Raw genomic sequence first — 26,365 nt, 5'->3', positions numbered from 1 at the left:
TTCTTATTGAAAGCCCACATGCTTCCCACTGTACTATTTGGGAAAAATCATAGGCAAGTATCTGTTCCTCACATGGCAGGCCTCTGTCTCTTATTTGAGCCTACTGATCTTGGTGCATGCTGGGAAATTCCCACCCTAAGTCTTTTATCCCAATGGAGAGGAATACAAAATTCAAAGCCTTAGTCAGATTGCAGCTGGAGCACTCCAGTAAACTTTGGATACCAAACTTCTGAAAAGCTATACTGTACTGTCCTTGGAGGGAGTACAGAACAGCACAGATCATTCAGATTTATTTCACAGTTGAAAGGATTAAATTAGGAGTACAGGTTGTACAAACCTGGTTTGTACTCCCTAACGTTTAAATGGCTGACCGAATCAAGGTATTTACAAAAAAAAGGATTTGCTTGGGTCGACATAGAGAAACAATTTTCTGCTTTTGGAAATTCCAGGGCAAAGACATATAGTGCTAACTCATGTGGAAATGAAACCAGGAAGTGAATTTCCATAAACTAATGGAAATGTAAATCCTTTAAAAGGCTGTGGACACTGAGATAATTTAAGTTTACAAAGACTATTATTTTATTAGATTAAGACATCAAGATATCAAATAAAGGCAGGTTTAAAAAAAAGTCAGCAGACACATTAGCCATGAACTAATAGAGCATTGGAATAGGTTCAAAGAGATGAGTGGTCTAATTCCTTTCCTATCTACCACAAGAAATGTCTGAAGAAGAGAATGTACTATTATATCAAAGGGTGTTTAATAAATAATTGAGAAAAATATGATTAAAAGAAAACATGACTATTGTACAGAGGTTCAGCTGAAGGAATATCAGAACAAACCAGATATACCAATTGCCTTTTCAGCAGTTAGTCCTATCGTTCTAGATAATGCTCATCTAGTTACACTGAGTTTTCACTGCATCAACAACCAGACAAGTCAACCTCATCCCAGAAAATAGGAGCAAAAATAAACAACAGTATGATATTAAGATTGGGCTTAGACAAGAATACTCCACAACCACCTGATGAAGGAGCAGCAAATAAACCTGTTGGACTATAACCTGGTGTTGTGTGATTTTTAACTATAGACAAGAATAGTTGTGGGAAAAAAAAACAAGGCGAAGATATTTCAATGGAAAGTATAAATTTCGAAGGCTGGCTGTTCATGAAGAACCTAAACCATTCTGCTGAGGGACTAAGGAAAGGACTCCAAAGCCAAATCTTTATGAGTAACCAAAGAAATTAATCTGAAATGAAACAGCAATTAAAAAATGGTTTATGATATAATTTTTCTGGTTAAAAGCACTCAAAATTGCAAGGCCATCTCCTGCTTTCAGCCCCAGAAGCAGGATTTTTGGCACCTCGGCAAAATTCTGGTCTTCACAGCTGTCTATTAAAGAAGACAACGCTGATGAAGGGCATATGCCTAAAACGTCAATTCTCCTACTCCTTTGATGCTGCCTGACCTGCTGTGCTTTTCCAGCATCTGCAGTCTTCACTTTCTGCAAATACAGTGCTGCCAATATCATAATAAAAGAAGGAAAAAGAGAAAATTAAATAGGATGAAAATAGGTCAAGGAGGTAATTAGAAGCTTGGCGGTACTCCAAGTCAAACAATCAGGAAGGGATGCACCCAAGGTGCTCAATCAAGCAAGTGTGGATATAGCACAGGCTTTTGCCACACTCTCCCAATTAGTCTTGAACACGAGAACGGTCCCTGAGAATGAAGGATTGCTGCTTCCACTGTTCAAAAATGGGAACAGAAATAAATCAGGCAGTCTTGCCAATGGTAAGAAAACTTCTACTGATGATAATCCAAGACAATATTCAATGACATTTGGTGAATAAATGATAGCCAATATAGATTTCTAATGGAAAATCATCTTAATATTTAATACTTAATATCCTCAATGCAGTAACTGAGGAATGATTAGGATGATATAATTAATGTGTGCCTAAACTGTCAAATCTGTTTAATATTGCGCATAATGGACATACTACAAAACTTGAAGCTGATGCAACTCAAATGTCAGCAAAGACATAAGATTAGTGTTGAGAAAAGGACAGTATAAGTGACCAATTGTTTTTTCAGCATGGTGTCCTCAGTAGTTGGTATAAAAAATGTTGCTATTCATCACAGAGTCAAGAGTTGTACAACACAGAAACAGACCCTTCAGTCTAACCAGTTCATGCCAACCATAATCCCAAAATAAACTAGCCCCACCTGCCTGCTTCTGGCTCATCTCCCTCCAAACCTTTCCTATTCATGTATTTATCCAAATGTCTTTTAAACATTGTAATTGTACCCATTTCAACCATTTCCTCTAGAAGTTCATTCCACACATGAAACACCCTCTGTGTAAAACATTTGCCCCTCATGTCTTTTGTAAATATCTCCCCTCTCACCTTAAAAATGTGCCCCCAGTCTTGAAATCCCCAATCCTATGGAAAAGACAACTACCATTAACTCTATTTATATCGATCATTATTTTATAAATTTTATCAGCTCTCCTCTCATTATCCTACGCTCCAGTGAAAAAGGTCCTCTTCTATTCAGCCTTTACTTATAAGTCGAGCCATATCTGGCAACACCCTGCTAAATCTCTTTTGAATCCTCTCCAGCTTAATAATATCCTTCCTATAACTGGGCGACCAGAACTGGACACAGTATTCCAGAAGAGGCCTCACCAATGTCCTGTACAACCTCAATATGACTTCCCAGCTCCTATACTCAAAGGACAGAGCAATGGAAGCAAGAGTGCCAAATGCCTTTTTAACTACCTTGTCTACATGTGACACAAATGTCAAAGACTCATGTATCTGCACCCCTAGGTACCTACAACATGACCCAAGGCCCTACTATTAACTGTATAAGCCTTACCCTTGTTTGTTGTACCAAAATGCAATATCTCTCATTATCTAGATTGAACTCCATCTGCCATTTTTCAGCCCATTGACCCACTTGATAAAAATTGCTTTGTAATCTTGGAAAGTGTTTTTCACTGTCTACTATGCCACCAATTTTGGTGTCATTTGCATATCATTGATTTAGACTTGGGGATACAATGCATAATTTCAAACATTATAGATGAATATAGTGTAGTCATATATGAAGAGGAGAGCAGCAAACTACAAGATGACCTATGCACACTGAAACTGATAGATGCATCATAGATGAAATGCATTATATGGAGTGTGGAGTGATAAATTTTGGATGAGAAATTTGATGAGCATATTATAAATAAAATGGAATAATTCTAAAAGAGGCATAGGATCAGAGAAACCTGGAGGCATACATATATAAATCATTCCCAGTCAAATATGTAGAAGCATAAACTAAAGAAAGATACACTAAATGTTTGCAAAAATCACTTGGTTTTAGCTGGATTATTGCATCCAATTTTGGGCACCACACTTTAGAAAGGCCAGGTTATTGGTACAGAGAAAATTTACTAGAATAACATCAGGTGTGAGGGACATCAGTTACATGGAAAGATTGGAGGAGCTGGGATTATTTTCCATAGACTAGGAAAGGTTAATGAGAGATCTAACAGTTGTGTTAAAACAATGAGGAGTTTTGATAAGAATAGATGGAGAAAATTCATTTCTACTAGCACAGGGTTGGATGATAGATTTAAGTTGATTAGAAAAATCTCAGTATGGAGATAAAATGTCCCAGTGAATTATGATAATCTGGGATGCATTGCCTGAAAGGGTGGATGTGACAGATTCAATCAGATTTTTTCAAAAGGGCATTGGATTGCTGTTGAAAAATGGAAAAAAAAGTAAGTACCATACTAGGGAAACAAGCTTGGTGTGCTACTAATAGTGGTCTCTTCAAAAAGCTTGCAAAGGCATGAGGACCAAAATGGCTTCCTTCTGTGCCAAATGATTCTAAGCTTGACATAACATTAATCCAACACTGTTCTTCACTGAATTTCTATTCTTAACATTGATCTATTTGTTTCCAATCTCTTTTAACATGGTCATACGAAGTTCCCAGTGTGTCCAACTTTGAAACCATTTCTTATACATTAGAGGATCCTACACCAATATAGCCCAAAAAAGAAACCAGATTTCCCACATTAATTTTGTAACATTTTGCAAGGTTTGTGACATACTTGTAGCATCCCGTTGTGTATGTTAAGTATCAATAAATATCATTCAAGTTTTGAGAATTAGATGGCAGAGTGTTGTTTAATTTCCTTCTAATTCAAATCCAGCCTAGGCTGACAAAATAACAATGTTTTATGTTTTGAAGTTAATGGGTTATGAAAAATGCTGTTGTGAAGTGTCAATACAACTCCTATGGATATATGAGTCCAGAATTAAAGTTGAAAATAAAAATATTGAATGTATATTGTGTCTTTCGTTACTTCAGGATAACTTCAAAGTGCTTTACAGCCATTTTTGAAGGACCCACCATCAAATCCCAGGAGATATGGCAGATAATTTTCACAGGGCAAGTTTCCAGAAACAAGGTGATCATGGCCAAAATAATGTGTGTTTTTAGTGGGACAGTGCAGGAGAGAGAGAGAGAGAGAGAGAGAGAGAGAGAGAGAGAGAGAGAATCTGCACAGTTACTACCTTTGCTGTTTTTGAATTCATGTGTCGCTGGACATCGGAGTGCATCTGGGAAAATTAACAAACAGTGAATTTCACAACTAATCTTGGAGGAACTGGTTTGGTCAAAGTTCACAGCACAGAATCAGATAAGTTAATTGTTGTTTTAAGTCTGTCCAAGAGAAGGGCTGTATGAGTGAGTACAGTGGGTTCTTTCTTGATTATATGTTTTTGGAGATAAGTCTCTTGATTAAACTTAAAATATAAGCCATAACTATTAATTTAACCTGGGGTAGTGTTTTGTACAGGAATAAGACGGTGTTATTTTCTGGGTCAGTAGACGTGTACTTCTTGTCAGACGTGGGAGTTTAAAGAGAGTTTAAGGGTTACTGCGGATTATATCTGCCATAAATGCTGTTGGATGGAAATCTTATTAGATCGAGTGAATCAGTTGGAGGGACAGATAGAAGCAATGAGGAATTTGCAACAGCAACAGTATGTGATGGATGGCAGTTATAGGAAGGGGGGTAAAGTCTCAGTTACAGTCACATAGATGGGTTAACTCCAGGAAGGGAGGTAGGCACCTAGGGCAAGAGTCTTTTGTGGATATACCCATTTCAAACAGGTATGCTGTTTTGGAAAATGTAGGGGGTGATGGATTCTGAGGGGAACGTAACACAAACAGCCAAGTTTCTGCTTTTGAGACTGGCTTTAATGCAACGAGGGGTACATCGGGTTCCAAGGGATCAATTATGTAAGGGGATTCTGTAGTCCGAGGAACAGACAGAAGTTTCTGTGGCCAGCAGAGAAAAAGCAGAATGGTGTGTTGTTTCCCTGGTGCCAGGATCAAGGATGTCTCAGAGAGGGTGCAGAATGTTCTCATGGGGGAGAGGGGCCAGCAAGAGGTCATTATCCACATTTGAACCAACAACACAGGAAGGGAAAAGGTTGAGATTCTGAAGGGAGATGACAGAGAGTTCAGCAGAAATTTAAAAAGGAGGTCCTCAAGGGTAGTAATATCTGGATTACTCCCGGTGCTACGAGCTAGTGAGGGCAGGGATAGGAGGATAGAGCAAATGAATGCATAGCTGAGGAGTTGGTGTATGGGAGAAGGATTTACATTTTTGGATCATTGGAAGGAATCTCTTCTGGGGTAGAAGTGACCTGTACAAGGAGGACAGATTGCACATAAATTGGAAGGGGACTAATATACTGGCAGGGAAATTTGCTAGAATTGCTTGGGAGGATTTAAACTAGTAACATGGGGGGATGGGACCCAGGGAGATAGTGAGGAAAGAAATCAATCTGAGACTGTTAGAGTTGAGAACAGAAGTGAGTCAAACAGTCAGGGCAGGCAGGGACAAGGTAGGACTAATAAATTAAACTGCATTTGTTTCAATGCAAGGGGCCAACAGGGAAGGCAGATGATCTCAGGGCATAGTTAGGAACATGGGACTGGGTTGTCATAGCAATTACAGAAACATGGCTCAGGGATGGGCAGGACTGGCAGCTTAATGTTCCAGGATACAAATGCGAAAGGAAGGATAGAAAGGGAGGCAATAGAGGAGGGGCAGTGGCATTTTTGATAAGGGATAGCATTACAGCTGTGCTGAGGGAGAATATTCCGGAAATATATCCAGGGAAGTTATTTGGGTGGAACTGAGAAATAAGAAAGGGATGATCACCTTATTGGAATTGAATTATAGACCCCCTAATAGTCAGAGGGAAATTGAAAAACAAACTTGTAAGGAGATCTCAGCTATCTGTAAGAATAATAGGGTAGTTATGATAGGGGATTTTAACTTTCCAAACATTGACTGGGACTGCCATAGTGTTAAAGGTTTAGATAGAGAGGAATTTCTTAAATGTGCACAAGACAATTTTCTGATTCAGGAAATGGATGTACCTAGAGAAGGTGCAAAACTTGAGCTACTCTTGGGAAATAAGGCAGGGCAGGTGGCATAAATGATTTGGATGCGAGCATAAGAAGTCCAGTTAGTAAGTTTGCAGATGACACCAAATTAGAGGTGTCATGGAGATGAAGATTACAACAGGATCTGGACCAGATGGGCCAATGGGCTGAGAAGTGGCAGATGGAGTTTAATTCAGATAAATGCGAGGTGTTGCATTTTGGGAAAGAAAATCTTAGCAGGACTTATACACTTAATGGTAAGGTCCTAAGGAGTGTTGCTGAACTAAGAGACCTTGGAGTGCAGGTTCATCGCTCCTTGAAAGTGGAGTTGCAGGTAGATAGTATAGTGAAGGCGGCGTTTGGAATGCTTTCCTTTATTGGTCAGAGTATTGAGTACAGGAGTTGGGAGGTCATGTTTCGGCTGTACAGGACATTGGTTAGGCCACTGTTGGAATATTGCGTGCAATTCTGGTCTCCTTCCTATCGGAAAGTTGTTGTGAAACTTGAAAGGGTACAGAAAAGACTTACAAGGATGTTGCCAGGGTTGGAGGATTTGAGCTGTAGGGAGAGGCTGAACAGGCTGGGGCTGTTGTCCCTGGAGCATCGGAGACTGAGGGGTGACCTTATAGAGGTTTACAAAATAATGAGGGGCATGGATAGGATAAATAGACAAAGTCAGGGTCAGGGAGTTCAGAACTAGAGGGCATAGGTTTAGGGTGAGAACGGAAAGATGTAAAAGAGACCTAAGGGGCAACATTTTCATGCAGAGGGTGGTACGTGTCTGGAATGAGCTGCCTGAGGATGTGGTGGAGGCTGGTACAATTGCAACATTTAAGAGGCATTTGGATGGGTATATGAATAGGAAGGGTTTGGAGGAATATGGGCCTGGTGCTGGCAGGCAGGACTAGATTGGGTTGGGATATCTGGTCGGCATAAACAGGTTGGAACAAAGGGTCTGTTTCCATGCTGTACATCTCTATGACTCTAATGGTAGCTAGAGACAAATGTTGACCTGGGTATCAGCAAGAACTGCACTTCTCCTCAAGTAACGCCATGGGATATTTTACACAACCTGACGGGATAGACAGGGTCTCAGCTTAAAGTCTCATTTGAAAGTCAATGCATCCAATAGCACAGTTCTCATTTAATACTAAATTGGAAGGGTCACCAAGAATCAGTTTTCAGATCTCTGCAGTAGACAATAAAACTATAACTCAGCGAGCTGCCTTCTTAAATTGCTATAGTCCAACTGGCAACTTCCATTAGGGAAGGGGTCTCAGTGTTTTGACACAAAGGAATGGAAATATCGCTACGTCAAAAAGCAGAAACTCCTTCCCTAATGACAGGAGACAACGCCTACACCAGATTAACTGCAGTAGCTCAAGCAGTGGTTTATACCCACCTTCTCAAAGGCGATAAAGGATGGGCAATAAATGCTGGCCCAGCTCATATTCCCACATCCCATGAATGAAGAATAATTAAAAAAAGTCCACAAGGCTTTTTTTTGGTAAATTTTAATCATGAAAACTTACTATTTTAGTATATGAAAATTTTGTTGATCATTCTCCATCTTATTTTTCTTTTGAAGTTTTAATTGTTTAGATATTTGTTTCACCCTTTTGCATCATAGAGTCATAGAGACGTACAGCATGGAAAATATAGACCCCGTAGGTCTCTTTTATATCTTTCCCCTCTCACCCTAAACCTATGACCTCTAGTTCTGGACTCCCCGATCCCAGGGAAAAGACTTTGCCTATTTACCCTATCCATGCCCCTCATGTTTTGAACCTGTAATTATTTTTAAATACAAGCAATTTTACCAGCTTGACAAGTAGCCATTTCCAATTTCACTTCATGCTTTGGAATTTCATGGAGTTATTTTTGCCTCTTTTCAAGCAGATTCCTTCACATTGATTAGATCTTTAGACTTGGAACCTTGATCCCCACTGCCAGATCCTTATAAATATTTGCTGTCTCTTGCTACTAGACCCCCAAGATGGCTTTACGGCCTCTGCTCTCTCTAAGCACTTCTTTGGGTCCAAACCTGCTGCTAAAGATGAAAAGTATTGGAAATACATCCTCTATGTATTTCTACTCTCCCAACAAAAAAGGTCTTCCAGTCCTCTCTTATTGGATTGTCGATTTGCTGCTCAGTCCATTTCCACTGTTCACAAATGCCAGCTCAGACCTCTTTCTCACAATACACTTCCAGCCACCTATCAAACTTTTATTTTTAAATACAGCTCCATTTACCTCTGATTTATTTCTGATTTGTTGCACATCACAACCATAAATGACTTCTCCAGCTGTTCCTTTAGCTCTGGAGTCTCTGTGGATTTATGTTTGGGGCCCAGGCTCAACTTTACTGCCAAACAGCCCAATAGCTTTCTTTACTGCTGCCACATACTTCACATATGGTTGTGTATCCTGTTCAACAGCATTCCTCCTGCTTTGTTATGCTTGATACACTAGCCTTCAGTTTACATTGATACCATTTACTGTCCTTTCCAATCTCACAGCTTTGTATTTGTCCTCATTTACAGGTATTTGAGAATCTTTGACCCAGCTTCCCAACCTGTCAGTATCCTCCTTGAAAGAAACACCAGGAAAACTTCTGAGAAACATACCGTCCGCCCCACCATTCATACTTCAAGCATGAAAATCCAGTATAATCAGACAAACCATGATGTGTTTTATCTGTTTCTATTTCCCACTAAACTGTTGCATTTTATTGGCTTCTTCCTTGCTCATAGTTCCCCTCAATTTGGAATCACTTGCAAACTTGGAGAGCTTACTCCAATCCCCAATTCCTATTTAATGTATACAACTGGTAGCAATAGGCCTAGATACTATTTCCCAAAGCATCCCATGTCAATCAGCTCTATGTATAACTTCCTTCCGCTACTGCCTCACAGCACCAGTGACCCGGGTTCAATTCCTGCCTCGGGCAACTGTCTGTGTGCAGTTTGCACATTCTCCCCGTGTCAGCGTGGGTTTCTTCTGGGTGCTCCGGCTCCCTCCCACAATCCAAAGATGTGCAGGTCAGGTGAATTGGCCATGTGAAATTGCCGATAGTGATGGGTGCATTAGTTCGGGGTAAGTATAGGGCAGGGGTATGGGTCTAGATAGGTTACTCTTCGGAGGGTCGGTGTGGACTCATTGGGCCAAAAGGCCTGTTTCCATACAGTAGGGAATCTAATCTAATCCACCATTTTTAGCTCAGTTTTGTCTGTCTCTTGGAACGTTGATGTCATGGCTTCCATTACTGTAGAAATTTAATAAAACCTACAAAACAGAAATGGCCCTCATGGTTCAATTGATCTTTGTCAGTATACTTTCAAATCTCTTCTGAAGTGAGCAGCACGGTGGCACAGTGGTTAGCACTGCTGCCTCACAGCGCCAGAGACCCGGGTTCAATTCCCGCCTCAGGCGACTGACTGTGTGGAGTTTGCACATTCTCCCCGTGTCTGCGTGGGTTTCCTCCCACAGTCCAAAGATGTGCAGGTCAGGTGAAATGGCCATGCTAAATTGTCCGTAGTGTTAGGTATGGGGTAAATGTAGGGTTATGGGTGGATTGTGCTTCGGCAGGGCGGTGTGGACTTGTTGGGTCGAAGGGCCTGTTTCCACACTGTAAAAGTAATCTAAACTACTTTTCCCTACCTAGTCCTTTCCTTACATGCAACAACAGGCAAAAAAAAAGTATGTCATCAAACAGAAATACAGATTACAAGAATTATAACATTTACGAATAACTTATAAATAGAGTCATAGAGCATGGACACCGACCCTTTGGTCCAACTGGTCCATGCTGAACATAATCCCAAACTAAACCAGCTACACCTGCCTGCTCCTGCCAAGCCTTTCCTCTTCATGTACTGATCTACCTGAAAATCTCAACTATTTATACAACTATTTTTTAACAATTTACAATGCAAACCAGAATTATATTCCCTTAAAACCCATCTTTAATCTTTACTCATGACTTTTATTCTTTCCTACAAGAAATAAAGTCAGGAATGTTCAATTAGTTTTGGTGTTAAAAGAGAGAGGATGTGACATCTGGATTAGCACCAAAAACCAAGTATTATTATTTTGAAAAAATTAAAACTGTCAGAGAGGCTGGCAGTATCTGTGAAAGGAAGAACCAGAATTAATGTTTCAAGTTCACCGTGATCCAGAAATTCCAACAAAGTGTCATTCTGGACTCAAAACATTAACTCAGTTTATCCCTCCACAGAAACTGCCCGATCTGCTGAGGTGTTCCAGCAATTTCTATTTTTATTTCAGGTTTCCAGCATTCAAGTTCTTTGCTTTTATTTGAGTACTTATTATTTACTTATACTCTGGAAGGGCACATCCAAGCATCAGGAACATCAGTCCAATGGCACCACCAAATGATAGGCTGATCAACGCTGGAAAATAGAGACAAAACACAAAATAGTAACCAAATCAACCAGTTTGTGAATGCGCTGCACACTTCCAGCTAACTACATAGGGTATATCTGATCATTAAAGAATAGATGCAGAAGCCAGTAAGGCTTGGAAATTATTCAGCTTAAATATTGCTGCTGCTTGCAAACTGTTCTCCAATTCAAGGATTTAAAATTAAAATCTACTGGCATAGGGCACTTTCAGGAGAGCGTGTGGAGCAGTGGCTGGGCCAATTAAACGGAACGAGGGGCTGGTGAGATTGGACAAGGATGAGAATGGTGTGATATGGGGTGAGGATGGCCTGAGATATGGGGAGGGAATGGTGTGATATGGGGGGGGGGGGAAAGAGGCCAGAGATGGGGGGTAGGAATTGGTGTGATGTGGGGGGTGGGTGGAGAGGCTGGTGTGATACGATGGGGAGGCAATGGTGAGATACAAGGGGATGGGATAGTATGATATGATGGGGTGGATGGTGTGATATGGGGGGTCGAATGTGGAGAAATACGGGGATGGGACGGTTTGATACGGAGGTGGGGGGGGACAAGGGATACTGGGATATGGGGGAAGAGGGAGGTCGGTGTGATGGAGGGGGGATCGGTGTGATGGAGGGGGGGGTCGGCGTGGTGGAGGGGAGGGTCGGCGTGATGGAGGGGAGGGTCGGCGTGATGGGGTGTTTGCGTGATGGGGTGTTTGCGTGATGGGGTGTTTGCGTGATGGGGGGATAGGCGTGATGGAGAGGGGGAGTTCAGCGTGATGGAGAGGGGGGTCGGTGTGATGGAGGGGGGGGGTCGGTGTGATGGAGGGGGGGGTCGGTGTGATGGAGGGGTCTGTGTGATGGGGGGGTCAGTACGAAGGAGTAGGAGGTCGGTGTGATGGAGGGGGGTTCGGTGTGATGGGGGGTATCGGTGTGATGGAGGGGGGGAATCGGTGTGATGGAGAGTGGGTCGGTGTGATGGGGGGTCGGTGTGATGGGGGGTCGGTGTGATGGAGGGGGTCGGTGTGATGGGGGGGGTCGGTGTGATGGGGGGGTGGTCGATGTGATTGAGGGGCGGGTCGGCGTGATGGAGAGGGGTCGGTGTGATGGAGAGGGGTCGGTGTGATGGAGAGGGGGGGTCAGTGTGATGGAGTGGGGGGTCGGTGTGATGGGGGGGGGTCGGTGTGATGGAGGGGGGGTCGGTGTGATGGAGGGGGGGTCGGTGTGATGGGATGGTCGGTGTAATGGAGGGAAGGTCGGTGTGATTGAGGGGGTTTGGAGTGATGGGGGAGTCGTTGTGATGGAGGGGGGGGGTTCGGTGTGATGGGGGGAGGTCGGTGTGATGGAGAAGGGGGGCAGTGTGATGGAAGGGGGGGGGCGGTGGTAGGATGGGGGGGCCAGTGGGATAGAGGGGGGGTCGGTGTGATGGAGGGGGGTCGGTGTGATGGAGGGGGGTCGGTGGGATGGAGGGGGGGGGGTCGGTGGTAGGATGGGGGGGCCAGTGGGATAGAGGGGGGGTCGGTGTGATGGAGGGGGGTCGGTGTGATGGAGGGGAGGGGTCGGTGTGATGGAGGGGGGGGTTCGGTGTGATGGGGGGAGGTCGGTGTGATGGAGAAGGGGGGCAGTGTGATGGAAGGGGGGGGCGGTGGTAGGATGGGGGGGCCAGTGGGATAGAGGGGGGGTCGGTGTGATGGAGGGGGGTCGGTGTGATGGAGGGGGGTCGGTGTGATGGAGGGGGGTCGGTGTGATGGAGGGGGGTCGGTGTGATGGAGGGGGGTCGATGGGATGGAGGGGGGTCGATGGGATGGAGGGGGGTCGATGGGATGGAGAGGGGGGGGTCGGTGTGATGGGGGAGTCGGTGTGATGGGGGGAGGGTTGGTGTGATGGGGGGTTCGGTGTGATGGAGAGTGGGGTCGGTGTGATGGGGAAGGGTCGGTGTGATGGAGGGTGAGTCGGTGTGATGGAGGGGGGGTCGGTGTGATGGAGAGTGGGGGGTCGGTGTGATGGAGAATGGGGGTCGGTGTGATGGAGAAGGGGGGTCGGTGTGATGGAGAAGGGGGGTCGGTGTGATGGAGAAGGGGGGATCGGTGTGATGGAGAGGGGGGATCGGTGTGATGGAGAGGGGGATCGGTGTGATGGGGGGGTCGGTGTGATGGAGAGGGGGGATCGGTGAGATGGAGAGGGGGGATCGGTGTGATGGAGAGGGGGGATCGGTGTGATGGAGAGGGGGGATCGGTGTGATGGAGAGGGGGGATCGGTGTGATGGAGAGGGGGATCGGTGTGATGGGGGGGTCGGTGTGATGGGGGGGAGTCGGTGTGATGGAGGCGGGGGGTCGGTGTGATGGGGGGTTCGGTGTGATAGAGAGGGTTCTGTGTGATGGGATGGTCGGTGTGATGGAGGGAATGTCGGTGTGATTGGGGGAGTCGGTGTAATGGAGAGTGGGGTCGGTGTGATGGAGAGGGGGTTCGGTGTGATGGAGAGGGGGTTCGGTGTGATGGAGAGGGGGTTCGGTGTGATGGAGAGGGGGTTCGGTGTGATGGAGAGGGGGGTCGGTGTGATGGAGAGGGGGGTCGGTGTGATGGAGAGGGGGGTCGGTGTGATGGAGAGGGGGGTCGGTGTGATGGAGAGGGGGGTCGGTGTGATGGAGAGGGGGGTCGGTGTGATGGAGAGGGGGGTCGGTGTGATGGAGAGGGGGGTCGGTGTGATGGAGAGGGGGGTCGGTGTGATGGAGAGGGGGGTCGGTGTGATGGAGAGGGGGGTCGGTGTGATGGAGAGGGGGGTCGGTGTGATGGAGAGGGGGGTCGGTGTGATGGAGAGGGGGGTCGGTGTGATGGAGAGGGGGGTCGGTGTGATGGAGAGGGGGGTCGGTGTGATGGAGAGGGGGGTCGGTGTGATGGAGAGGGGGGTCGGTGTGATGGAGAGGGGGGTCGGTGTGATGGAGAGGGGGGTCGGTGTGATGGAGAGGGGGGTCGGTGTGATGGAGAGGGGGGTCGGTGTGATGGAGAGGGGGGTCGGTGTGATGGAGAGGGGGGTCGGTGTGATGGAGAGGGGGGTCGGTGTGATGGAGAGGGGGGTCGGTGTGATGGAGAGGGGGGTCGGTGTGATGGAGAGGGGGGTCGGTGTGATGGAGAGGGGGGTCGGTGTGATGGAGAGGGGGGTCGGTGTGATGGAGAGGGGGGTCGGTGTGATGGAGAGGGGGGTCGGTGTGATGGAGAGGGGGGTCGGTGTGATGGAGAGGGGGGTCGGTGTGATGGAGAGGGGGGTCGGTGTGATGGAGAGGGGGGTCGGTGTGATGGAGAGGGGGGTCGGTGTGATGGAGAGGGGGGTCGGTGTGATGGAGAGGGGGGTCGGTGTGATGGAGAGGGGGGTCGGTGTGATGGAGAGGGGGGTCGGTGTGATGGAGAGGGGGGTCGGTGTGATGGAGGGGGGGGTCGGTGTGATGGAGGGGGGGGTCGGTGTGATGGAGAGGGGGGTCGGTGTGATGGAGAGGGGGGTCGGTGTGATGGAGAGGGGGGTCGGTGTGATGGAGAGGGGGGTCGGTGTGATGGAGAGGGGGGTCGGTGTGATGGAGAGGGGGGTCGGTGTGATGGAGAGGGGGGTCGGTGTGATGGAGAGGGGGGTCGGTGTGATGGAGAGGGGGGTCGGTGTGATGGAGAGGGGGGTCGGTGTGATGGAGAGGGGGGTCGGTGTGATGGAGAGGGGGGTCGGTGTGATGGAGAGGGGGGTCGGTGTGATGGAGAGGGGGGTCGGTGTGATGGAGAGGGGGGTCGGTGTGATGGAGAGGGGGGTCGGTGTGATGGAGAGGGGGGTCGGTGTGATGGAGAGGGGGGTCGGTGTGATGGAGAGGGGGGTCGGTGTGATGGAGAGGGGGGTCGGTGTGATGGAGAGGGGGGTCGGTGTGATGGAGAGGGGGGTCGGTGTGATGGAGAGGGGGGTCGGTGTGATGGAGAGGGGGGTCGGTGTGATGGAGAGGGGGGTCGGTGTGATGGAGAGGGGGGTCGGTGTGATGGAGAGGGGGGTCGGTGTGATGGAGAGGGGGGTCGGTGTGATGGAGAGGGGGGTCGCTGTGATGGAGAGGGGGGTCGGTGTGATGGAGAGGGGGGTCGGTGTGATGGAGAGGGGGGGTCGGTGTGATGGAGGGGGGGGGTCGGTGTGATGGAGGGGGGGTCGGTGTGATGGGGGGGTCGGTGTGATGGAGAGGGGGGGTCGGTGTGATGGAGGGGGGGGGTCGGTGTGATGGAGGGGGGGTCGGTGTGATGGGGGGGTCGGTGTGATGGAGGGTGTCGGTGTGATGGAGGGTGTCGGTGCGATGGAGGGGGGGGGAACGGTGTGATGGAGGGTGTCGGTGTGATGGGGGGGGGATCGGTGTGATGGAGAGTGGGGTCAGTGTGATGGGGGGGGCGGTCGGTGTGATGGGGGGGATCGGTGTGATGGAGGGGGGGGTCGGTGTGATGGAGAGGAGGGGGTCGGTGTGATGGAGAGGGGTGGGGCGGTGTGATGGAGAGGGGGGTCAGTGTGATGGGGGGGTCAGTGTGATGGAGGTTGTCGTTGTGATGGAGGGGGGGTTGGAGTGATGGAGGGGGGGGTTGGTGGGATGGAGGGGGGGTTGGTAGGATGGGGGGGGCGGTGGGAAAGGGGTGTCAGTTGGACGGGGGGGGGGTCGGTGTGATGGAGGGGTGTGGTCGGTGTGATTGAGGGGTGTTTCGGTGTGATTGAGGGGGGTCGGTGTGATGGAGAGGGGGTCGGTGTGATGGAGAGGGGGTCGGTGTGATGGAGAGGGGGTCGGTGTGATGGGGGGGTTCGGTGTGATGGAGGGGGGTCGGTGTGATGGACAGGGGGGTTGGTGGGATGGAGGGGAGGTTGGTAGGATGGGGGGGCGGTGGGAAGGGAGTGTCAGTTGGATGGGGGGGGTTGGTGTGATGGGGGGGTCGGTGTGATGGAGGGGTGTGGTTGGTGTGATTGAGGGGCGGGTCGGTGTGATTGGGGGGGGTCGGTGTGATGGAGGTGGGGGTCGGTGTGATGGAGGCGGGGGTCGGTGTGATGGAGGGAGGGGTCGGTGTGATGGAGGGAGGGGTCGGTGTGATGGGGGTCAGTGTGATAGAGAGGGTTCGGTGTGATGGGGTGGTCGGTGTGATGGAGGGAAGGTCGGTGTGATTGAGGGGGGGTTGGAGTGATGGGGGAGTCGTTGTGATGGAGAGGGAGGTCGTGTGATGGAGGGGGTTTCGGTGTGATGGGGGGAGGTCGGTGTGATGGAGAGGGGGGGTCGGTGTGATGGAGAGGGGGGGGTCAGTGTGATGGAGGGTGTCGATGTGATGGGGGGGGGGTCGGTGTGATGGAGGGTGTCGATGTGATGGAGAGGGGGGTCGGTGTGATGGGGGGGTTAGGTATGATGGGGTGGGTTTGGTGTGAGGGAGGGGGGTCGGTGTGATGGAGAGGGGGTCGGTGTGATGGAAAGGGGGGTTGGTGGATGGAGGGGGGGTCGGTAGGATGGGGGGGGCCGGTGGGAAGGGGGTGTCAGTTGGATAGAGGGGGGGTCGGTGTGATGGAGGGGGGTCGGTGTGATGGAGGGAGGGGTCGGTGTGATGGAGGGAGGGGTCGGTGTGATGGAGGGAGGGGTCGGTGTGATGGAGGGAGGGGTCGGTGTGATGGAGGGAGGGGTCGGTGTGATGGAGGGAGGGGTCGGTGTGATGGAGGGAGGGGTCGGTGTGATTGGGGGGTCGGTGTGATGGGATGGTCAGTGTGATGGGGGGAAGGTCGGTGTGATTGGGGGGGGTTGGAGTGATGGGGGAGTCGTTGTGATGGAGAGGGAGGTCAGTGTGATGGAAGGGGGGGTCGGTGTGATGGGGGAGTCAGTGTGATGGAGAGTGGGGTCAGTGTGATGGACAGTGGGGTCAGTGTGATGGAAGGGGGGGTCGGTGTGATGGAGGGGGGGGTCGGTGTGATGGAGGGGGGGGTCGGTGTGATGGAGGGGGGGGTCGGTGTGATGGAGGGGGGGGTCGGTGTGATGGAGGGGGGGGTCGGTGTGATGGAGGGGGGGGTCGGTGTGATGGAGGGGGGGGTCGGTGTGATGGAGGGGGGGGTCGGTGTGATGGAGGGGGGGGTCGGTGTGATGGGGGGGCGGTGTGATGGAGGTGGGGTCGGTGTGATGGAGGTTGTCGACGTGATGGAGAGGGGGGTCGGTGTGATGGGGGGGGTTAGGTGTGATGGAGGGGGGTCGGTGTGATGGAGAGGGGGTCGGTGGGATGGAGAGGGGGGTTGGTAGAATGGGGGGGCCGGTGGGAGGGGGGTATCAGTTGGATAGAGGGGGGGTCGGTGTGGTGGGGGGGTTGGTGTGATGGAGGGGGGTCGGTGTGATGGAGAGGGGTCGGTGTGATGGAGAGGGGTCGGTGTGATGGGGGAGTTAGGTATGATGGGGGGGTTCGGTGTGATGGAGGGGGGTCGGTGTGATGGGGGGGTTAGGTGTGATGGGGGGGTTAGGTGTGATGGAGAGGGGGGTTGGTGGGATGGAGGGGGGGGTTGGTGGGATGGAGGGGGGGGTTGGTGGGATGGAGGGGGGGTTGGTAGGATGGGGGGGCGGTGGGAAGGGGGTGTCAGTTGGATGGGGGGGTCGGTGTGATTGAGGGGCGGGTCGGTGTGATTGAGGGGGGTCGGTGTGATGGGGGGAGGTCGGTGTGATGGAGAAGGGGGGCAGTGTGATGGAAGGGGGGGGGCGGTGGTAGGATGGGGGGGCCAGTGGGATAGAGGGGGGGTCGGTGTGATGGAGGGGGGTCGGTGTGATGGAGGGGGGTCGGTGGGATGGAGAGGGGAGGGTCGGTGGTAGGATGGGGGGGCCAGTGGGATAGAGGGGGGGGTCAGTGTGATGGAGGGGGGTCGGTGTGATGGAGGGGAGGGGTCGGTGTGATGGAGGGGGGGTCGGTGTGATGGAGGGGGGGGTTCGGTGTGATGGGGGGAGGTCGGTGTGATGGAGAAGGGGGGCAGTGTGATGGAAGGGGGGGGCAGTGGTAGGATGGGGGGGCCAGTGGGATAGAGGGGGGGTCGGTGTGATGGAGGGGGGTCGGTGTGATGGAGGGGGGTCGGTGTGATGGAGGGGGGTCGGTGTGATGGAGGGGGGTCGATGGGATGGAGGGGGGTCGATGGGATGGAGGGGGGTCGATGGGATGGAGGGGGGGGGGTCGGTGTGATGGGGGAGTCGGTGTGATGGGGGGAGGGTTGGTGTGATGGGGGGGTTCGGTGTGATGGAGAGTGGGGTCGGTGTGATGGGGAAGGGTCGGTGTGATGGAGGGTGAGTCGGTGTGATGGAGGGGGGGTCGGTGTGATGGAGAATGGGGGTCGGTGTGATGGAGAAGGGGGGTCGGTGTGCTGGAGAAGGGGGGTCGGTGTGATGGAGAAGGGGGGTCGGTGTGATGGAGAAGGGGGATCGGTGTGATGGAGAGGGGGGATCGGTGTGATGGAGAGGGGGGATCGGTGTGATGGAGAGGGGGGATCGGTGTGATGGAGAGGGGGGATCGGTGTGATGGAGAGGGGGGATCGGTGTGATGGAGAGGGGTCGGTGTGATGGAGGGGGGGTCGGTGTGATGGGGGGGGGTCGGTGTGATGGGGGGGGGTCGGTGTGATGGAGGGGGGGGGGGTCGGTGTGATGGAGGGGGGGGGTCGGTGTGATGGAGAGGGGAACCGTGTGATGGAGAGGGGACGGTGTGATGGGGGGGGGGAATCGGTGTGATGGAGAGGGGACGGTGTGATTGGGGGGGGGGATCGGTGTGATGGAGGGTGGGGGTTGATGTGATGAGGGGCTTGGAGTGATGGAGGGGGGCTTGGTGGGATGGAGGGGGACTTGGTGTGATGGAGGGGGGGCTTGGTAGGATGGGGGGGGTGTTGGTAGGATGGGGGGCAGTGGGAAGGGGGTATCAGTTGGATAGGGGGGGTCGGTGTGATTGAGGGGCGGGTCGGTGTGATTGAGGGGCAGGTCGGTGTGATTGAGGGGCGGGTCGGTGTGATGGGGGGGTCGGTGTGATGGGGGGGTCGGTGTGATGGGGGGGAGTCGGTGTGATGGAGGCGGGGGGTCGGTGTGATGGAGGGAGGGGTCGGTGTGATGGGGGGTTCGGTGTGATAGAGAGGGTTCTGTGTGATGGGATGGTCGGTGTGATGGAGGGAAGGTCGGTGTGATGGAGGGGGAGTCGTTGTGATGGAGAGGGAGGTCGGTGTGATGGAGGGGGGTTCGGTGTGATGGGGGGAGGTCGGTGTGATGGAAGGGGGGGGTCGGTGTGATGGAGAGGGGGGTCGGTGTGATGGAGAGGGGGGTCGGTGTGATGGAGAGGGGGGTCGGTGTGATGGAGAGGGGGGTCGGTGTGATGGAGAGGGGGGTCGGTGTGATGGAGAGGGGGGTCGGTGTGATGGAGAGGGGGGTCGGTGTGATGGAGAGGGGGTTCGGTGTGATGGAGAGGGGGTTCGGTGTGATGGAGAGGGGGTTCGGTGTGATGGAGAGGGGGTTCGGTGTGATGGAGAGGGGGTTCGGTGTGATGGAGAGGGGGTTCGGTGTGATGGAGAGGGGGTTCGGTGTGATGGAGAGGGGGTTCGGTGTGATGGAGAGGGGGTTCGGTGTGATGGAGAGGGGGTTCGGTGTGATGGAGAGGGGGTTCGGTGTGATGGAGAGGGGGTTCGGTGTGATGGAGAGGGGGTTCGGTGTGATGGAGAGGGGGTTCGGTGTGATGGAGAGGGGGTTCGGTGTGATGGAGAGGGGGTTCGGTGTGATGGAGAGGGGGGTCGGTGTGATGGAGAGGGGGGTCGGTGTGATGGAGAGGGGGGTCGGTGTGATGGAGAGGGGGGTCGGTGTGATGGAGAGGGGGGTCGGTGTGATGGAGAGGGGGGTCGGTGTGATGGAGAGGGGGGTCGGTGTGATGGAGAGGGGGGTCGGTGTGATGGAGAGGGGGGTCGGTGTGATGGAGAGGGGGGTCGGTGTGATGGAGAGGGGGGTCGGTGTGATGGAGAGGGGGGTCGGTGTGATGGAGAGGGGGGTCGGTGTGATGGAGAGGGGGGTCGGTGTGATGGAGAGGGGGGTCGGTGTGATGGAGAGGGGGGTCGGTGTGATGGAGAGGGGGGTCGGTGTGATGGAGAGGGGGGTCGGTGTGATGGAGAGGGGGGTCGGTGTGATGGAGAGGGGGGTCGGTGTGATGGAGAGGGGGGTCGGTGTGATGGAGAGGGGGGTCGGTGTGATGGAGAGGGGGGTCGGTGTGATGGAGAGGGGGGTCGGTGTGATGGAGAGGGGGGTCGGTGTGATGGAGAGGGGGGTCGGTGTGATGGAGAGGGGGGTCGGTGTGATGGAGAGGGGGGTCGGTGTGATGGAGAGGGGGGTCGGTGTGATGGAGAGGGGGGTCGGTGTGATGGAGAGGGGGGTCGGTGTGATGGAGAGGGGGGTCGGTGTGATGGAGAGGGGGGTCGGTGTGATGGAGAGGGGGGTCGGTGTGATGGAGAGGGGGGTCGGTGTGATGGAGAGGGGGGTCGGTGTGATGGAGAGGGGGGTCGGTGTGATGGAGAGGGGGGTCGGTGTGATGGAGAGGGGGGTCGGTGTGATGGAGAGGGGGGTCGGTGTGATGGAGAGGGGGGTCGGTGTGATGGAGAGGGGGGTCGGTGTGATGGAGAGGGGGGTCGGTGTGATGGAGAGGGGGGTCGGTGTGATGGAGAGGGGGGTCGGTGTGATGGAGAGGGGGGTCGGTGTGATGGAGAGGGGGGTCGGTGTGATGGAGAGGGGGGTCGCTGTGATGGAGAGGGGGGTCGCTGTGATGGAGAGGGGGGTCGCTGTGATGGAGAGGGGGGTCGCTGTGATGGAGAGGGGGGTCGCTGTGATGGAGAGGGGGGTCGCTGTGATGGAGAGGGGGGTCGGTGTGATGGAGAGGGGGGGTCGGTGTGATGGAGAGGGGGGGTCGGTGTGATGGAGAGGGGGGGTCGGTGTGATGGAGGGGGGGGTCGGTGTGATGGAGGGGGGGGTCGGTGTGATGGGGGGGGTCGGTGTGATGGAGGGTGTAGGTGTGATGGAGGTGGGGGATCGGTGTGATGGAGGGTGTCGGTGTGATGGGGGGGGATCGGTGTGATGGAGAGTGGGGTCAGTGTGATGGGGGGGGCGGTCGGTGTGATGGGGGGGATCGGTGTGATGGAGGGGGGGGTCGGTGTGATGGAGAGGAGGGGGTCGGTGTGATGGAGAGGGGTGGGGCGGTGTGATGGAGAGGGGGGTCAGTGTGATGGGGGGGTCAGTGTGATGGAGGTTGTCGTTGTGATGGAGGGGGGGTTGGAGTGATGGAGGGGGGGGTTGGTGGGATGGAGGGGGGGTTGGTAGGATGGGGGGGGGCGGTGGGAAAGGGGTGTCAGTTGGACGGGGGGGGGTCGGTGTGATGGAGGGGTGTGGTCGGTGTGATTGAGGGGTGTTTCGGTGTGATGGAGAGGGGGTCGCTGTGATGGAGAGGGGGTCGGTGTGATGGAGAGGGGGTCGGTGTGATGGAGAGGGGGTCGGTGTGATGGAGAGGGGGTCGGTGTGATGGAGAGGGGGTCGGTGTGATGGAGAGGGGGTCGGTGTGATGGGGGGGTTCGGTGTGATGGGGGGGGTCGGTGTGATGGGGGGTCGGTGTGATGTGGGGGTCGGTGTGATGGGGGGTCAGTGTGATGGAGAGGAGGGATCGGAGTGATGGAGAGGGAGGATCAGTGTGACGGAGAGGGGGTCGGTGTGACGGAGAGGGGGTCGGTGTGACGGAGAGGGTGGGTCGGTGTGATGGTGAGGGGTCGGTGTGATGGAGGGGGGAATCGGCGTGATGGAGGGGAGGGTCGGCGTGATGGAGGGGAGGGTCGGCGTGATGGAGGGGAGGGTCGGCGTGATGGAGGGGTGTGGTCGGTGTGATGGAGAGGGGTCGGTGTGATGGAGAGGGGTCGGTGTGATGGAGAGGGGTTGGTGTGATGGGGGGGTTCGGTGTGATGGGGGGGTTCGGTGTGATGGGGGGGTTAGGTGTGATGGGGGGGGGTTGGTGGGATGGAGGGGGCGTTGGTAGGATGGGGGGGCGGTGGGAAGGGGGTGTCAGTTGGATGGGGGGGTCGGTGTGATTGAGGGGCGGGTCGGTGTGATTGAGGGGGGTCGGTGTGATGGGGGGGTCGGTGTGATGGAAGCGGGGGGTCGGTGTGATGGAGGGAGGGGTCGGTGTGATGGAGAGGAGGGATCGGAGTGATGGAGAGGGAGTATCAGTGGGACGGAGAGGGGGTCGGTGTGACGGAGAGGGGGTCGGTGTGACGGAGAGGGGGTCGGTGTGACGGAGAGGGGGTCGGTGTGACGGAGAGGGGGTCGGTGTGATGGGGGGGTCGGTGTGATGGAAGCGGGGGGTCGGTGTGATGGAGGGAGGGGTCGGTGTGATGGAGGGGGGTCGGTGTGATGGGGGGTCGGTGTGATGGAGGGGGGTCGGTGTGATGGAGAGGAGGGATCGGAGTGATGGAGAGGGAGTATCAGTGTGACGGAGAGGGGGTCGGTGTGACGGAGAGGGGGTCGGTGTGACGGAGAGGGTGGGTCGGTGTGATGGTGAGGGGTCGGTGTGATGGAGGGGGGAATCGGTGTGATGGAGGGGGGGCTCGGCGTGATGGAGGGGAGGGTCGGTGTGATGGAGGGGAGGGTCGGCGTGATGGAGGGGTGTGGTCGGTGTGATTGAGGGGCGGTTCGGTGTGATGGGGGAGTTAGGTATGATGGGGGGGTTCGGTGTGATGGAGGGGGGTCGGTGTGATGGGGGGGTTAGGTGTGATGGAGAGGGGGGTTGGTGGGATGGAGGGGGGGTTGGTGGGATGGAGGGGGGGTTGGTGGGATGGGGGGGCGGTGGGAAGGGGGTGTCAGTTGGATGGGGGGGGTCGGTGTGATTGAGGGGCGGGTCGGTGTGATTGAGGGGGGTCGGTGTGATTGAGGGGGGTCGGTGTGATGGGGGGGTCGGTGTGATGGAGGGAGGGGTCGGTGTGATGGAGGGAGGGGTCGGTGTGATGGAGGGAGGGGTCGGTGTGATGGAGGGAGGGGTCGGTGTGATTGGGGGGTCGGTGTGATGGGATGGTCAGTGTGATGGGGGGAAGGTCGGTGTGATTGGGGGAGGTTGGAGTGATGGGGGAGTCGTTGTGATGGAGAGGGAGGTCAGTGTGATGGACAGTGGGGTCAGTGTGATGGAAGGGGGGGTCGGTGTGATGGGGGAGTCCGTGTGATGGAGAGTGGGGTCAGTGTGATGGACAGTGGGGTCAGTGTGATGGAAGGGGGGGTCGGTGTGATGGAGAGGGGGGTCGGTGTGATGGAGGGGGGGTCGGTGTGATGGAGGGGGGGGTCGGTGTGATGGAGGGGGGGGTCGGTGTGATGGAGGGGGGGGTCAGTGTGATGGAGGGGCGGTGTGATGGAGGTGGGGTCGGTGTGATGGAGGTTGTCGACGTGATGGAGAGGGGGGTCGGTGTGATGGGGGGGGTTAGGTGTGATGGAGGGGGGTCGGTGTGATGGAGAGGGGGTCGGTGGGATGGAGAGGGGGGTTGGTAGAATGGGGGGGCCGGTGGGAAGGGGGTATCAGTTGGATAGAGGGGGGGTCGGTGTGATGGAGGGGGGTCGGTGTGATGGAGAGGGGTCGGTGTGATGGAGAGGGGTCGGTGTGATGGAGAGGGGTCGGTGTGATGGGGGAGTTAGGTATGATGGGGGGGTTCGGTGTGATGGAGGGGGGTCAGGTGTGATGGGGGGGTTAGGTGTGATGGAGAGGGGGGTTGGTGGGATGGAGGGGGGGGTTGGTGGGATGGAGGGGGGGTTGGTAGGATGGGGGGGCGGTGGGAAGGGGGTGTCAGTTGGATGGGGGGGTCGGTGTGATTGAGGGGCGGGTCGGTGTGATTGAGGGGGGTCGGTGTGATGGGGGGGTCGGTGTGATGGGGGGGGTCGGTGTGATGGAAGCGGGGGGTCGGTGTGATGGAGGGAGGGGTCGGTGTGATGGAGGGAGGGGTCGGTGTGATGGAGGGAGGGGTCGGTGTGATGGAGAGGAGGGATCGGAGTGATGGAGAGGGAGTATCGGTTTGACGGAGAGGGGGTCGGTGTGACGGAGAGGGGGTCAGTGTGATGGAAGCGGGGGGTCGGTGTGATGGAGGGAGGGGTCGGTGTGATGGAGGGAGGGGTCGGTGTGATGGAGGGAGGGGTCGGTGTGATGGAGGGGGGTCGGAGTGATGGGGGGTCGGTGTGATGGAGGGGGGTCGGTGTGATGGAGAGGAGGGATCGGAGTGATGGAGAGGGAGTATCAGTGTGACGGAGAGGGGGTCGGTATGACGGAGAGGGGGTCGGTGTGACGGAGAGGGTGGGTCGGTGTGATGGTGAGGGGTCGGTGTGATGGAGGGGGGAATCGGTGTGATGGAGGGGGGTCTCGGCGTGATGGAGGGGAGGGTCGGCGTGATGGAGGGGAGGGTCGGCGTGATGGAGGGGTGTGGTCGGTGTGATGGAGGGGCGGTTCGGTGTGATGGAGGGGGGTTGGTGTGATGGGGGAGTTAGGTATGATGGGGGGGTTCGGTGTGATGGAGGGGGGTCGGTGTGATGGGGGGGTTAGGTGTGATGGGGGGGTTAGGTGTGATGGAGAGGGGGGTTGGTGGGATGGAGGGGGGGTTGGTGGGATGGAGGGGGGGTTGGTGGGATGGGGGGCGGTGGGAAGGGGGTGTCAGTTGGATGGGGGGGGTCGGTGTGATTGAGGGGCGGGTCGGTGTGATTGAGGGGGGTCGGTGTGATTGAGGGGGGTCGGTGTGATGGGGGGGTCGGTGTGATGGAGGGAGGGGTCGGTGTGATGGAGGGAGGGGTCGGTGTGATTGGGGGGTCGGTGTGATGGGATGGTCAGTGTGATGGGGGGAAGGTCGATGTGATTGGGGGGGGTTGGAGTGATGGGGGAGTCGTTGTGATGGAGAGGGAGGTCAGTGTGATGGAAGGGGGGGTCGGTGTGATGGGGGAGTCAGTGTGATGGAGAGTGGGGTCAGTGTGATGGACAGTGGGGTCGGTGTGATGGAGAGGGGGGTCGGTGTGATGGAGGGGGGGGTCGGTGTGATGGAGGGGGGGGTCGGTGTGATGGAGGGGGGGGTCGGTGTGATGGAGGGGGGGGTCGGTGTGATGGGGGGGCGGTGTGATGGAGGGGGGGTCGGTGTGATGGAGGTTGTCGACGTGATGGAGAGGGGGGTCGGTGTGATGGGGGGGGTTAGGTGTGATGGAGGGGGGTCAGTGTGATGGAGAGGGGTTGGTGGGATGGAGTGGGGTCAGTGGGATGGGGGATCGGTGTAATGGGGAGGGTCGGTGTGATGGGGGGGGGGTCGGTGTGATGGAGGCGTGATCGGTGTGATGGGGGGTCGGTGTGATGGAGAGGAAGGATCGGTGTGATGGAGAGGGGGGTTGGTCAGTGTGATGGAGGGTGGGATCGGTGTGATGGGGGGGAAATCGGTGTGATTGGGGGGGTGATCGGTGTGATGGGGGGGTCGGTGTGATGGGGGGATCAGTGTGATGGGGGGATCAGTGTGATGGAGGGGGGTTCGGTGTGATGGAGGGGAGGATCGGTGTGATGGAGGGGGGGATCGGTGTGATGGAGGGGGGGATCGGTGTGATCGAGGGGGGGATCGGTGTGATGGAGGGGGGGATCGGTGTGATGGAGGGGGGGATCGGTGTGATGGAGGGGGGGGGTCGGTGTGATGGGGGGGGGGGATCGGTGTGATGGAGGGGGGGGGATCGGTGTGATGGAGGGGGGGATCGGTGTGATGGAAGGGGGGGATCGGTGTGATGGAGGGGTCGGTGTGATGGAGAGGAGGGATCAGTGTGATGGAGAGGGGGGATCAGTGTGATGGAGAGGGTGGGTCGGTGTGAGAGTGAGGAGTCGGTGTGACGGAGAGGGGTCGGTGTGATGGAGAGGGGTCGGTGTGACGGAGAGAGGTCGGTGTGACGGAGAGGTGGTCAGTGTGACGGAGAGGTGGTCGGTGTGATGGGAGGGGGGGGTCGGTGTGATGGAGGGGGGGTTGGAGTGCTTGGGGAGTCATTGTGATGGAGAGGGGGGTCGGTGTGATGGAGGGAGGGTTCGGAGTGATGGAGATGGGGGTTGGTGGGATGGGGGGGGGGTCGGTGTGATGGAGTGGGGGATCGGTATGAGGCAGAGGGGTCGGTAGGTTGGGGGGGGGGGGTCGGTAGGAAGGGGGTGGCCGGTGGGAAGGGGGTGTCAGTGGGATGGGGGGGGGCGGTCAGTGTGATGGGGGGGGTTGGTGTGATGGAGAGGGGTCGGTGGGATGGAGAGGGGTCGGTGGGATGGAGAGGGGGGTCGGTGTGATGGGGGGGTCGGTGTGATGGGGGGGTCGGTGTAAAGGGGGGGGTCGGTGTGATGGAGGGGGGGTCAGTGTGATGGAGGGGGGGTCGGTGTGATGGAGGGGGGGTCGGTGTGATGGAGTGTGTCTGGTTGATGGGGGGGGGAGTCGGTGTGATGGAGGGGTGTCGGTGTGATGG

General features: G+C 54.8%; 1 protein-coding gene across 1 annotated transcript in view; it reads right to left on the bottom strand.

Moving 5' to 3' along the window:
- leprotl1 (leptin receptor overlapping transcript like 1) overlaps nt 1-26,365 on the bottom strand; it is a 62,187-nt gene that overhangs the window by 17,853 nt on the left and 17,969 nt on the right. Inside the window, exon 2 of the mRNA XM_072589156.1 lies at nt 10,815-10,890. Coding sequence (XP_072445257.1) covers nt 10,815-10,890 — 76 coding nt within the window. The remainder of the gene's footprint in view (nt 1-10,814; nt 10,891-26,365) is intronic.

Source organism: Chiloscyllium punctatum, chromosome 2 (genome assembly GCF_047496795.1).
Source record: "Chiloscyllium punctatum isolate Juve2018m chromosome 2, sChiPun1.3, whole genome shotgun sequence".
In the NCBI taxonomy this organism is placed as follows: Eukaryota; Metazoa; Chordata; class Chondrichthyes; order Orectolobiformes; family Hemiscylliidae; genus Chiloscyllium; species Chiloscyllium punctatum.
This window is presented reverse-complemented; position numbering and strand designations above follow the sequence as displayed.